This window comes from Miniopterus natalensis, chromosome 2 (assembly GCF_054644295.1).
Source record: "Miniopterus natalensis isolate mMinNat1 chromosome 2, mMinNat1.hap1, whole genome shotgun sequence".
Classification (NCBI taxonomy): domain Eukaryota; kingdom Metazoa; phylum Chordata; class Mammalia; order Chiroptera; family Miniopteridae; genus Miniopterus; species Miniopterus natalensis.
In genome coordinates, this window is record NC_142082.1 from 23502017 (window position 1) to 23516920 (window position 14904).

The following is a 14904-nucleotide window of genomic DNA, read 5'->3' on the forward strand; positions in this document are numbered from 1 at the left end:
AAAAGCAACTTCTGAGAGGAACTTAGAGGTGTAAGTATATCTGTTTTCTGGCATTGGAGCTATAAGGGTCAGAGGTGCTGCCACCTTATTTCTGAAGCTTCTAGTTTTTGAATGTCCATTTTAGGGATTGGTTTATTGCACAGTGAGTCAATGGTCTTATTAGACAACTTCTGCTTGCGTTTGGAGACTTCCATTTTTTCTTTTCTTCCTGGCAGGTCCTTGATCCTGCAGGGATCATGGCTAGTTTGGTAAATGGGTGACCTTGATGCAGTTCTGCTGCCAGAAGGACTGCCACATGTATACTGGGAGATTGTGCCACAATCCTCAACGTGTGTTTTTGAAGTCCCATTTAGTACCATATGAATTGCTGCACTTATAAAGCTAATAATTATAAGGCTTATGATTGTTTTTAGTATGCATTGTCATAAAATGAGAAAATGGTAGGATATCCTTCAGTTGGGGAACAGTAAGATTTTGCTATGGTTTTGAAATCTTTTCTTATTGATGTATTACTGTACCATCCTGCAGGCTGTGGCTCTTTGGCTCTTCCCAAGGTGCATATTGAGCATGGGGCTATTGAGGTTCTTGCTGCAGGTGTACAGAAAACAGAGTATTGGTATAGCTTGCTCACTGATGGCAGGACCAGCTTCCGCGCTGGTGCCACCAAAGCCACGGCCAGGGGCAGATGCTGTTGTGGCGGCTGGAGTGGCCAAGGCCAGAGCCGCTGTCCCTGTTGCTGCCAGTGCTGTAGCCTCAGGGCCCTCCACTTTTAGCCTATCCCTGGTTGCTCTTTGGTGCTATCTAGAGCACTAAGGCAAAGGGAGGAGTTAATCCTCAGCACCTGGCAGTCAGTTAATTCACAAACATTTTATTGATTGCCTTCTCTTCCATTCACAAAATCTTAAGTGAGGGCATTGTGCTAGTTATTAGAGTAGAGATTAAAGTGCATGAGGATAGACAAATTTATAATTTAATAAAGAAAAGAGAAAACCTTACACCGACCCTATGGAATACGTCTTTGGTAGGTATGTACCATGGAGTAGTTAGCTGTTTAGAGAGGAGGGCAAGAGCCCCTTGCAGTAGGAAGACTGTAGTGCCTGTGCACCTACAAGAGCACAGGAGCGGGACAGGTGGTCTAACCTAGCTGTAGTGTCAGATGCCTGGAGTGGAGTCATGGGAAAATGGCTGGAAAGGCAGATTAGAGCCAAGTTTCGGAGGACTTTAAATGCCAGGAGTACCTGCGTGACACAGGTGTGCCCCCAGGAGTGTTATTGGACACCTGCTCAGGGCTGGATGCTGCTAGGGGCTCAGTTTCATGATAGCCCTGAAAGTTGGGCATCCATATTCCCATTTTAGAGATGAAGAAACTGAGTCAGACCAAGTGGTCTGCCCAAAGTCACAGAGGTAGTAAATGGCTGAGCTGGAAATTGAATCAGTTTGTCTCCCACATACTATATTAAGCTTGTATTCTCTCTGGAGAGAGAAACATGAAAAAGAAGAGAAGCATGAAACGTGAAGAGAATGTGACATTAACTATCAGGTTGAGCCATATGGAAGTGCAAGTTGTGTAGGTCAGAATGGTCAAGATTGTGACGTCATGTGGTTCAACCTGGTATGATAGCAATTGGCGTTCAGAGGAATGAGAAATCTCTTGGGCAGGAATGGTCCAAAGAGGTTTTGATGAGGAGGTGGGAACAGATCAAGGCCTTGATGTAGACTCTGGGTGGATAGGAAATAAGGAGAGAGAAGGGCAGGGTGAGAGTTGGTGAGGGTGGAGACCAGCCTCATGGGCTCGCAGGTGACTTGGGGATATCTATCAGTGGATACATATGTGGGCCTTGGGAGCCTAGAGGAAAATACCATCCATGCTTTGGGCCCTAGGGAGACATTTTCAGAATTGACCCACAGGTTTCTCTGTGTTTGGTCATTGGTTGTGCTGATCCTTCCTGTATGTGCTCTCCCTGCAGGAAACGGGTGAGCAGATTGCTATCAAGCAGTGCCGGCAAGAGCTCAGCCCCCGGAATCGAGAGCGATGGTGCCTGGAGATCCAGATCATGAGAAGGTGAGGTCGGGGCATCAGTACACCGAGCCACTTTGACAGAACTGCGCCTGTGAGGAGGTAGGGGGGATAAGGGTACTGCTGGAGCTGAGGGGCCATGGGACATTGAAATGAAATCTGGAGGGAGCCAGCTGAACTTTGGGATCTGGAGCAACAGCCCCACCTGCTGCGTATCTCAGTCCCTCAGTCAGAATACCAGCCAGACTGTCCAGGTAGATGACTTCTAGAGCAGTGGTGGTTAGTGTCCAACACTGGGCCTTGTCAAGGGCTTTTGGTCAGTTTTATTTGTTATACTAAGGAATTTAAATCAGCCATCTAGTGAATTTTCCTTTGTCAGCAGAAATCCTTTTCCCTCCCATATTTCTAATTCCAAGGTGGCATGTGACTCTCCACTGCTGTGAACCTATTGCTGATATTTATTCCTCCAGTGTGGAGACAGGGCCCGTCAGTCCCTAGATGGATGCTGTCCTCCCAGCAACCTCATCAGCTTGGAAGACCTCAAACAGGTGCTCCCTCCACAAACCTCTTAAAAAGGAGAGGTGTCACCTTGTCTGCATGCACACACATGTGCACACACATACACGCACACCATCACCACTCAAATGGCATGAGATTGGAAGTCCCTCTACTTTCTCTGCTTTTAGAAGCAGTTTTGAGGTACAGTGAGGACTTGATAGGGGGCACTCAAAAAAAATTAAGTTATACTGATGCACTCACAGAGTCCTTGAGTACATGGTGCTAAAAGTAGAGCTGGGTGGATGCTAACTGATTGAGCACCGCAGTGAGTTGCCAGTTCCTGACTTCTATCTTCTTCTTACTCCTGAGGGCCCTTGGCTATTCTAGGCCTTTGTTATAAGGCGAACTTTGCTGAGACATGGATGGAGTGGGGAATGGGTTTGAGCCAAAGCTTGTGCTCCTCCATCACTGGTTTCTCCTCCTCCTTAGGCTCAACCATCCCAATGTGGTGGCTGCCCGGGATGTCCCAGAGGGGATGCAGAACTTGGCTCCCAACGACTTGCCCCTCCTGGCCATGGAATACTGCCAAGGAGGAGATCTTCGAAAGGTGAGGCTTCCAAGATGGCGGGGCACAGCCTGTCTGGACAGGAGCAGTGGGGAGACCTTTCACCTCTTTCATCATCAGGAAGCTCAGGGAGCCACGGTGACTTCAGTGTGATGGCTTTTCCTTGTCAAATCCCCCATCCATGCCCAGAGTGGGGTGTGAATCAGAAGCTCTTACGAGAAAGTCAGGGAAGGGCTCTCTGTACATTCTGCACAGCAATTACTAAAGGAAACAACCACCAGGTTTTGAGTACAGGGAAAGACTGGACACATTCCAAAACAAACTTGTCCTTCCTTGGCATGTCAGGGCCACTTCAGTCTCTCATGTCAGCATCACTGCTGTCTTTATTAGGAGGGATTTTCTCCCACAGATGTGGCAGCAGTGCCCTCAGTGTCACAGAGTGGAGCAGGAAGGGGCCTGGCTTAGAAGTCAGGGAACCCAGCTGGGGTTCCAGAGCTACCACTGACTCACCTCCGGGCTCTGCTTTCTTCCTTCTCACCACAGTGACTTCTCTTCACTAGAACGTACACTTCAGGGTGGGTGATGGCAGCCCTCCCTTATCTTAGGGACAGTGGTGTATGTCTACTTCCCTGATGTTCTCTAAAACAGCATCACACAACCTGCTTTCACACATTTCTTTGTTTGATTTCCAACAGCCCTGTGACATTGGAAAGACAGTTATGATTCCCATGGGGTGGGTGGATATCATGGCCCAGAGAGGTTAGGTGGTTACCACCCTCACACAGTTGCGGTGGCAGAGCTTGGGTCCACAGCCTGTATGAACCCAACTACAGGCCACCTTTCCACCTGTGAAACTGAATGCTGCCATCTAGAATGAGGAGAACTGAAAGCTCTGGACAGAAGAGTTGTTTTTGTATTGAAAAAGGTTTCTCTGTTAGTGCACATCTCCCTCAGCTCTTCACTCTAGAAGAGGGGTTGGGACCGTGTAAGGCCCGAGAAATCTGATCTGGCCCTGCCAAGGCAACCGCAGGCAGGACTAGAAATTCAATAAATCTAGGAACTTTTTTCATAGCTATTTTTTTTAAAAAATATATCTTTATTTATTTCAGAGAGAGGAAAAGAGAGGGAGAGAGAGAGATAGAAACATCAATGATGAGAGAGTCATTGATTGAGCCCGCAACCCAGGCGTGTTCCCTGACCGGGAATCGAACCCCGATCACCTGGATCCTAGGTCAATGCTCAACCACTGACCCACTCCTGGCCGGGCTTTTCATAGCTAATTTTTAAGTTGATAATTTTATATGGCCTGTGAATGATGTTATAAATATCCAAAAGGCCCTTGGCAGAAAAAAGGTTCCCCACCCCTGCTCTAGAAGGAGGTTCATGATATTGGGGAGGGGGGATACCCAGGCATTTCTTCTGTCTTCACATGGCAGTTTCCTGGACCCAGTATCATGTGCTGTTCTCATTACTCTTCTGCTCCTTCTGCCACCTTTTTCACAAGGAAACTTTCAGTGAAGGTTGATCCACCCCAGTAACTTTCTCCACCATTGGATGTGGGCACATCCTGGGAGTGTCATGGCAGGATGTGAGCACAGTTGCTGGCATGACCACAGGCAGAGCACTGATAACAGATGAAAAATGGGGAATGTGACAAAGCTTCGATTTTCCTCTTTATTTTCCTAACCTTTGACAATCATCTGATTACTAACTGCAGTTATTTAAGGAGATAAAGCCATGTTGTAATTGAGCAGATGGTTTTTAGAAGGCAGTGTAGGAGGTAGGTGGATGTGACCAGATTATGGAGGGCCCTAAAGCTTAGCAGAGGACTTTAGACTTGATCTTGTAGGTGGCAAAGAGCCAGTGAGCCAGGGAAGAAGATGCACACTTGAGCATGATTGACCTGGCATAGGTGCAGGGTGATCTGGGGAAGCAGGAAGTGATTGCAGCCTAAGTGATCTCTGTCCATGTTGTTACCCACGGGGTGGGGGCTGGGACAACTTGGAGGAGGGTGCTGCTGCCCAGAGTGATGGGGTTCTCTGTGTTCTCTACATGAAATATCCTGCCTTTCCCTCTAAAAAGTTCAAAATCTATACCCTGGTCATAGAGAGACAAGTTTGGCCAGCAGATGAGCAACTGTAAAAGCCAGAACAGATTGAAAGAGTGAAGTCCATATGCCTGGCCCAGGAAATAGACTCTTGGACATTCGTGGTTATAAATTTTAGTTAATTACTGTAAATCTCAATTGGGAAGTTTTTTCTCTGTTGTCTTCATTTGAGGCCAATTTCTGGCAGTATATTGATCCCCTCCATAAGCTGAGAAGGCCAGGAGGGCAAAGGGGTTAAGTGTTTGGGCTCGAGCTTCAGGTGCACATGGCTTCATATTCCAACTCTGCCCTGGAATGGCTGTGTGAGTGGACAGATTGCTGACCACCTCCAATCTCAGGTTCCTCACCCACAAAATGGAAATTCCAACAGTGCTTACCTCAGTGGCAGTGGGCAGGATGCAGACATTGCAGGTAAAGCTACACCCAGCTTATTTGTACAGAGGTTAGCCTAGTGCCAGGAACGTAGTAAGTGCTCACTAAATATTCCCTCCTGTCATCATCACCAGACTGGCAAGATGATATCGGGAAGTGGTCAGAGGGTGTTTTTTAGTGAAAACCTTGCACCCTGCCTTTTGTGGGAAGGTCAGGAGCAGTGGACCAATCGTGGCAGAGCTTAGACTCTGGCCTTTCTCCCTCAAAACTGGAGCACAGGTGAGACTGAAAACTAGAATGACTCAGAGACACCTCATCTGTGTGTGAGTGAGTGCTTCTGGGAGTACTCAGTCCAGCTTCCTCCTTTTTCGCCTTGGGCCAGTTCCTGCCAGTTCTACTGCCCTGGTCCCCAAAGCCTATCAGCCCAGGTCCCCAAAGCCCAGGGCCAGGGTCTGCACTCAGATGGCGTCAGCTGGTAAAAGCCACTTGGGGACTTATTGGTGGTTGGTGACCACTCAGCCTGACACTTCTTTCATCTTCTTGACAGTACCTGAACCAGTTTGAGAACTGCTGTGGTCTGCGGGAAGGAGCCATCCTCACCTTGCTGAGTGACATTGGTAAATCCCAGCCCTGGGAAGTCAGGCCGAGCCCTCCAGAGAGAGTGTGTGGTGCCCCTGTGAGTCCTTGTGGAGCACAGGGGAGATATTTTGGTCCTCTCATCTTTACAGACAGTGTGGGGAGGTCAACAAGGGGCTAGTCAGGTAGGCGCTGAACTCAAATAGATTCCCCTTCCTTCCGGACTAAGTCATGAAGTGAATTATGATGTATTTAGAGTAGCAGATTTCCTTTCCCATTACAAATCTCCCCTCCCTACTTTCCTGGAATGGCCAGCAATGGAGTAGGTTGTCATTTGAATGAATTTCGTCCCTTGGCAGTGAATTTTTCCACTTCCACATTGGCAGCTCTTTTGTCAGCTGAGGGCGTAGGAAAAACTGCCCCTGTGTAATACTTTGGTACTGTTGGTGTCCTCAGATGAGCGTATCTGCGGCACTCTCTGAGAAGACCAGGCTGGTTTCGGAAGAAGAAGAGTAACCTCAGACTGCAGAGGTCAGAAGCAATCCCAAGCTGACTGAGATCTAAAGTTTAGAGTTGTCCAGAGTTGATCACTGAATGTTGCCCTGAGGTTTGGGGAATGATATACCATTTTCATCCCTTTCTCATTGCAACCTTTTTGGAGCTGTATTTTGTTTGCTCACACTTTATTTTTTAGAAAAGCGTCAAACATATAGAAAAGTTGAAAGAGTAATAGAGTGAAACCCACATACTCGCCACTCAGATTCACCCGTTGTTACTGTTTTGCCACAAGCTGTGTTCTTCTGGGTCTTGGCCTGGAAAGATAGGGGGCTTCCAGTCTCTTAGACACTTTGCCTTGCTGCTGTAGGTCTGCCCCTTCTTTACAGTGTGCTACTTTAAAAAAAAAAAGATTTAAAAAATTTTGATTTTTTGAGGGAGAAGAAGGGAGAGGGAGAGAGAGAAACACTGATATGAGAGTGAAACATCAATTGGCCATCTCCCACACTCCACCTACTGGGGATCGAGCATGCAGCCCCAACATGTGCCCTGACTGGGATAGAACCAGCAACCTTTCACAGGATGATGCCCAGCCAACTGAGCCATACTGGCCAGGACACTCTGTGCCACTTGATGAAAGGTGGACAAGAAGGAAACAAATTAGGGCAAAGTCAAGCAGTGACATATTTAAGGTTAGGATCCAAACAATCTGACATAGAAAATTCCATCTCCCTCTATCCTATGTCTTTTGAATGGAGTTCACTGTGAGAGCAGTTTGACATTGCACCAATTTGATCTGACTGGGGCGAGCATCCACTGCTGGCCATACTGATCCTTCACGCATTGGCCTGTGTGGGTCTACTGGAAGGATCCTGTCTGTCTACCTAGAGGGTCTAATCCATAGGTCAAGAATCTCACCTGCTTTTTTGACACCTTGTTACATGGCTCACCTATCTACATTTTGCTCAGACATTTACTTGATTGTATTTTCCCCAGTGGCCAGATCATTAATTCATTCTCTGTTGAGTTGGGTTGAAAGCAGGTTTATAGGATGGGGAATATTCTTTTGCTCTTCATGGGCAACTTTTATTTTGTTTCTTCCTGGTTGGAGCTTCAAGTCATTTTTTAAAATGTTATCCTCGCCAGTATCTTCCTTTCACTCATTTGTGCACTCAGCAAATAGTTATTAAGAAAGTCTTAAATTATTGGCTTAGGTATACATAACTGATTACTTCCTCGAATAACTTTTTACTTCCTCAAGCGATTATTTAGTGATATTAATAGAGCACCTTCTGGTTGTATATTCTTTGGTCTGGGCACATTTGTATATCCAGTTACCACTGACTTGTGGGGTAGCTTTTATATTATTTATTACCTATTCAAGTTTTACGTGTTTGTTATACGTAAATCAGAATAACCTAGACAGGTAAACTGCCAAGGGCTTATGTTGTCCAGTTCTCCTATACGTGAATGAATAGTAAAGTTCTCTAGGTCACTGATTCCCTATCTTTCCTCTCTGTGACCCCAAATTGGAAATAATGAGGCTTTGAAGTATTAGTACACAAGAATTAAATTCTTGGAGGTAGAGATTTTAATCATTGCTATATCTTCAGCATCTGGAACAGTAGTACCTTATATAGCAGCTTCTTTATAATCATTTGTCGAATGAATGAAACAAACCCCAAGGGAAATTTAAATAAATAAGGACCTATTAAAAAGGAACATATCCACATATATGTAACACTCCCGGGTCAAATACCAGCTCTTTCACTTATTGGCAGTGTGTACACTCTGGTTTCTCTTTAGATCGTATAAATCTTTCGCCTTTTCACTTATTGGCAGTGTGACCATAGGCATGTTACTTAATTTTTAGGAACATCAGTTTTATTAGCTATGAAATGGGACTATTACTTACCTTATTAGAATTGTTATGAGGGTAAAATGAGATGATATACATAAAGCTCCTGGTAGAATGTGCAGTCAGCAAGTGTTAGTTCCTTTCTCATTTCCTTCCTTCTCTGGATTTGGATTTATAGAGTCCCTTTTGAAGAACTTGCATCACCCTGATTTGGGCATTGACCTGAGATTGGGATCCAGTGAACCAGGCAGGTGGTTGTCTTATGAGACTTCCCTTCCTCAGATCCATTCTTATCTCAGCCACCTTTTGGATGCAGTTACAACCCCTGACTTTGTGGTTGTGGTGAAGGTGGCTGATAAACTTGCATTTTACTTTCATTTCCATTTCTGATTTGTGTACAATATTTATCAAATTTATTTCTTTTGCAAGGATTTTGTCACTGAGCCAGAGTTAAAAAGCTTTTCTTGGAGCTCATCTCACATAACTTTTGTATTCTGAAACATTTCCTGAGCATATTTTGTTCCAGTTTGTTTCAAGTACTGGCGCCTCGTTCCCTTTGTTGGAATTACCACTTCTGATCTCTGCCAGGTTGACTTCAGATAAGCAGCAGAGCCACACCCTTGACTGCTGGGCCCAGATTCATTGCCTTCTCTTCTGGGTTACACCTGTTTACTCCCCTCCCTCCCATCATCTGTGCCACTAACCTCCCAGAGATGCCCACTCAGAGCCGCGCCAAGATAATAGACACAGGTAGGATTTTCCCAGTGAACTTTAAATTGCCCAAGACGATATTGCAGTGTACATATGAGGAAATGAGCAGGTGCCTGGCTAGCACATGGGTGAGCCCTGTTTGCTGTGCCAGGACAGGCCTGTTAAACCATTGTCTTATGCTGGTAAGAGATCCGGAGACAGGTGCAGAGTAGCTGGAACTTATTTGTTTTCCCATTAATGTGATCCTAAAATAGCTCAAGAAAGTTGTATTTCAGTGGACTCTGTTGGAACAGTCTTGCTCATTAATCTTTGGAAAACATTGGCGTGTGTTTCCTTCTGCCAGTAGAGGAGCAGACTCCTGGGCACTCAAGATTGAGGTACAGATTGCTGCACTCTGGAGTTCCACATCTCCCCTCTCAAGGGTGGGGACCTGCCCATGCCTGGGTCAGCTAGGTGGTCCAGTTGTGCATTAACCAGGGCCTTATCTGGTCTGAGATCTGATTCAATTTTCCCCAATTCTCCAGGTGGCTGGTTTACTGTGGTGACTGACCATCCTGTCCTTTGAGACTTAGGAACTTCACTCCCCAATTTTGTCTGTGCTTCTTTCTTTGAGTCACCATCCCTGTCCTTATTAGAGCTGCTCCTAGCAGGTGTCCAGTACTTCAACATTTCAAAGAGAACACAGGGCTTGAGGAGAACTCCATTCTGGAAATCAGAAAATTGGGCTCTCTATTTAATATTTCTCTAATTTTGGATTTATAACAAAAGAGAATCACCTGGTCTCAGAAATTCAGATCATTTGTATATGAAGTAGGTTGGAAAGCATAAATAACCAGATTAATGAATATAATAATATTAGAAGACAAGACAACTAGCTTTCAGTTCTGCCTTCTCTACTTTCCCAGCTCTGTCTCCTTGTGCAAGGACCTTTTTGGTCTATTTATCTTTCCATTTCTTCTTAATGGAAAACTATGGTAACTTTCTGGGCCTATCAAAAAAAAAAAAATTGTTAAAAACAGAAAGAGGGATTTCAGCTAGATAACTTAGAGAAGGTCCCTTCTAACTCTAACTATTCCATTTTCATTATTCAGGTAGCTGATTTTCAGAACGGTTGCCCTAGAATGTCTTTTTTTTTTTTTTAATATGTTTTTATTGATTTTAGAGAGAGAGGAAGGGAGAGGGAGAGAGAAATATCAATCAGCTGCCTCCTGCACGCCCCCTACTGGGGATCGAGCCCTCAACCTGGGCATGTGCTCTGACAGAATCGAACCAGTGACCTCTTGGTGGGACAATGCTCAACCAACTGAGCCACACCAGCCAGAGCACCCCAGAATGTCTTGATGTTCACTCCATTGTTCTATCCTGACTGCTTCCCACAGGTTCTCTCCACTCTCCCTTAATGCGTCATCTTCTGCCCAGAGCTTTGCTTGATGCATTCTTTTATTTCTGCTCCATCCTGTTTGTCTCTGGACTGACCACCCGCTATTTTCCAGTATTCTGACTGCCAGGCCATTCTCATGACATCTGTAGCAACTACATCTTCAAAATCTGTATGCTCAGCTCTGACCTCTTTCTGCCAATTTTGAATCTCATTTCTTAGAATCTGCCCCTCTTCCTGCTCCACACAGCCTCCTATTTAAAAAGTCTCGAAATCCTTTCAACCTTCCTTTGTGTTGTATATCCCATTTTTGCTTTCTGTTTCTACTTCATCAACTGATTGTGTCACAGCAAATTACTGTAATGACTTCCTACCTAACCTACTCATCCCCATTTTATTAACTTGTCTTTCATTCCGAACGACACCTTCATCATAACCCATCATTAGATTAAGGCCAAACTCTTAACCTTGCATTCTCCTGATGCACTGTAGCCAACTTCACATGTGCATGGCTCTGGAAACCCACTTTTCAATCCTGCTAGCCTTTGCACATGCCTCTTCTTTGAGAATGCTACTCCTGCACCTCCCCAACAACCCTAGGCCTTCTTATTTTTGAGGCACAGCTTTAGACTTGCCCCTTCCATGGGAACTGCCCTGACCTGTGGCTCACAGTGGCTCTCTCTCTCATGGCTTTCTTTTCCCCTTTCTGCCTACTCCACTCACTTGGCACCTGGCATCTCTGCTTTTTTCACGTGATCTCAGCCTGTGGTTGACAATAAGGACTGGCTTCTGGGCTTGGGGCCTGTTGAACAGACTTTGTGCTGTCAATGAAGAAAATGCTTTGATTCACTGGCACATTTTCCACAATACCTAGCAAACAGAAGACACTTTATAAGTTTCTAGTTGAATAGATGAGAGAATGGCTTTTCACTTTTCTCTTAGCACCTGGCCTGACTGCCTTGCAACCTTGCTGATTAGTCATAGGGACTATTTTAGCTGAGAAACCTTTAGCTGGACTAAATCTTTCTCCACATGTCTGCACTTGGCCTTCCAATCTGTTTATTTGGAAAGTCCAGTGACACCAAAATTACTAGCACATAGTAAGCACATGGTCAATTTTTATTGAGTGAACAAGCATCCTGTTGCCCTTCTTACTCATTGGTAACTTAAATCACCAATTGGTAGTTGCCTTTTTTGTCTCTTCTAATCTCTATCAGCCTTTTGGTCCATTTATCTTTCCATTTCTCCTCTATGGAATGTATCCCAAACAAAAAATGTTCTTGAGGGAGCTTGGTAATCCCTTTGATTTTGGAGTGTGGCAAGTAGGGACTTATGGACACAACCCTTCTAAACCTTTCTCTACAAGGAGTCTAGCTGGTCCCATCTGTTTCCTAATTTGTGGCTTGTAATTTAAAAAAAACATACAGGATCTGTGATTTGGGATTCTGGTTTATTAATAAGAACTCCAGGTGTGTCACATTCTTCAGTTATATATTTGTCCACCTCGTGAGCTAAGGGAAAGCTGGGCTAAGTACCTGGATGCCAGTCCTGATGAGGATAATAAGAGGAGGTTATCGTTTTCCTGCGGCAGGTCCTTAACTTGGACTCTTTGTATGCACTGTTTGTCCTAGGAATTCTTTTCTGTAATTGAAACATGAGAAATGAACTTTTAGGCTTTGATCCTTGTGGTGTGGTTTTCAATTTTTATACATGTGTATTATCACTATTGCTAGAAGGTTAGACTTTTTAAATAAACTTTCAAATGCAAAAGCATTTTTCCTAATCTCAAATTCTTGTTTTCTACCTGATTTAAATCAAATTAGGTTCTCGTGGCTTGAGACAATTTTGATTTATTTTATGATGCTCTTCAGGTACTGTTTTGTAAAATGTAGCACAGTCAGGCTGAACTAATCTTTTTAAGGACTGATTCTGTAAGGGGAGCTATTTAAGAGGTCTTGCATATCAAAGTTTTGACTGTTTCACTCAGTCCAAGAAACTATACACAACAATACCTGTAGGATTCTTTAATTTCCATCTTTAAGTTGACAAATATATTTGAGAATAAATGGCTGCCCGAAAATGAAGATTAAAGTTTGTTATGTACACTTGCTTAAGCATAAAAATAGATAGCTATTAATAATAATCAGTGGATTGAGTGACCAACCTGCCATCCCTCCTCACTGAAGATCTGGTGACAGTTCTTAATCAGCATGGTATAGACAATGGTTCTTTCAGTCTGATCTGAGCTCTTCTTCCTCACTGGGGGGCCGTGTGGGATATTTCACCTGCTCATGACCTGTTATTTGCACTGAGACGTTCATATCTAGCTTCAGAGGCCTTGTCTTAGTCTGAGCATGTGTGCTTGATCAAAATACAGTGAGTCTCACCTTTCATACATTCTGCTTTTGAACACATGAACCCACACTTTTGTATATTATACCCTGACACTCTTGTCATATACTCAAACAGGCCTTTTGTAAATCGGTCAGTAAACATCTTGAGTTATTGCACGTCAGTGCTCCTTGACGGCCACTAGTTCAGTTTCAACAGTAGCACCAACCCTGTCTGCAAGGTTGTGTTTGTGCAGTTATTACAGTGTTATATTATACTTTGCTTTGATTCTTTAATAAAAATTAGTAAACCAAAAATGAAAATATGGTAAGAAGCATTGGTCTTTAATTTTTTCAGATTTGTTCAACTATTTATTTATTTATTTATTTATTTATTTATTTATTTATTTATTTATTTATTTATTTATTATGTTTCTTTATCTTTATTGTTGAGACCATTACAGATGTCCCCCTTTTAACCCCACTGATCCCCTCCACCCCACATCCATCCCATCCCCAGGCCCTCCCCACACCAATGTCCACGTCCATGGGCCATGTCCATAAACATACAAGTTGCCTGATTAATCTCTTCCCACCCACACCCCCCTCCCTACCTTCCCTCTGAGATCCCTCAGTTTGTTCCAAGCTTCTATGTCTCTGGATCCACTTTGTTCATCAGTTTATTTTGTTTATTATATTCCACATATAAGTGAGATCATTTGGTACTTGTCCTTCTCTGACTGGCTCATTTCACTTAGCATAATACTCTCTAGTTCCCTCCATGCTGTACCAAAGGCCAAAAGTTCCTTCCTCTTCATAGCTGTATAGTGCTCCATGGTGTAAATGTGCCACAGCTTGTTTTATCCACTCATCAACTGATGGGTACTTGCGCTGTTTCCAAATCTTAGCTATTGTGAATTGCACTGCTATGAACATAGGGGTGCATAAGTTCTTCGTGATTGATGTTTGGGGTTCCTTAGGATATATTCCTGAAGTGGAATCACTGGGTCAAATGGCAGGTCAATTTTTAATCTTTTGAGGAAACTCCATACTGCTTTCCATAGTGGCTGCACCAGTCTGCATTCCCACCAGCAGTGTACTAGGATGCCCTTTTCTCCACACCCTTGCCAGCACTTGTAGTTCATTGACTTGTTGATGGTAGCCATTCTGACAGGTGTGAAGTGATACCTCATTGTGGTTTTAATTTGCATCTCTCTGATGATTAGCGACGTTGAGCATTTTTTCATATGTCTCTTAGTCATTTGTATGCCCTCTTTGGAGAAGTGTCTATTTAGGTCCATTGCCCATTTTTTAATTGGATTGTTTGTGTTCCTTTTGTTAAGTTGTATAAGTTCCTTATATATTTTGATACTAACCCTTTATCCGATGTGTCATTGGCAAATATGTTCTCCCATACAGTGGGCTCCCTTTTCATTTTGTTGGTTTCCTTTGCTATGCAGAAGCTTTTTATTTTGATGCAGTCCCATTTGTTTTTTTTTCTCCTTAGTTTCTCTTACCCTAGGAGATGTATCAGCAAACATATTGCTATGAGAGATGTCTGAGATTTCACTGCCTATGTTTTCCTCTAGGATTGTTATGGTTTCATGCCTTACATTTACGTCTTTTATCCATTCTGAATTTATTTTTGTGTATGGTGTAAGTTGGTGGTCCAGTTTCATTTTTTTGCATGTATCTGTCCAGTTTTTCCAACACCATTTATTGATAAGACTGTCGTCACTCCACTGTATGTTCTTGCCTCCTTTGTCAAATATTAATAGACCATAATGGCATGGGTCAATTTCTGGGTTCTCTATTCTGTTCCATTGGTCAATATGTCTGTTCTTGTGCCAGTACCAGGCTGTTTTGATTACAGTGGCTTTGTAGTATAACTTGATATCTGGTATTGTGATCTCTCCAACTTTGTTCTTTCTCAAGATTGCCGTGGCCATTTGAGGTATTTTTTGGTTCCAGATAAATTTTCGAAGTGTTTTTTCTAG

The 14904-nt window shown here is 43.8% G+C and overlaps 1 protein-coding gene across 6 annotated transcripts in view; it reads left to right on the top strand.

Annotated features, from left to right (window-relative positions):
* Positions 1 to 14904, top strand: part of IKBKB (inhibitor of nuclear factor kappa B kinase subunit beta) — a 51622-nt gene that overhangs the window by 9265 nt on the left and 27453 nt on the right. For all 6 annotated transcript variants that reach the window (XM_016195614.2, XM_016195615.2, XM_016195608.2 and 3 more), the window contains exons 2-4: positions 1968 to 2062; positions 3005 to 3122; positions 6107 to 6176. In XM_016195614.2, the coding sequence (XP_016051100.1) occupies positions 1968 to 2062; positions 3005 to 3122; positions 6107 to 6176 (283 nt within the window). The remainder of the gene's footprint in view (positions 1 to 1967; positions 2063 to 3004; positions 3123 to 6106; positions 6177 to 14904) is intronic.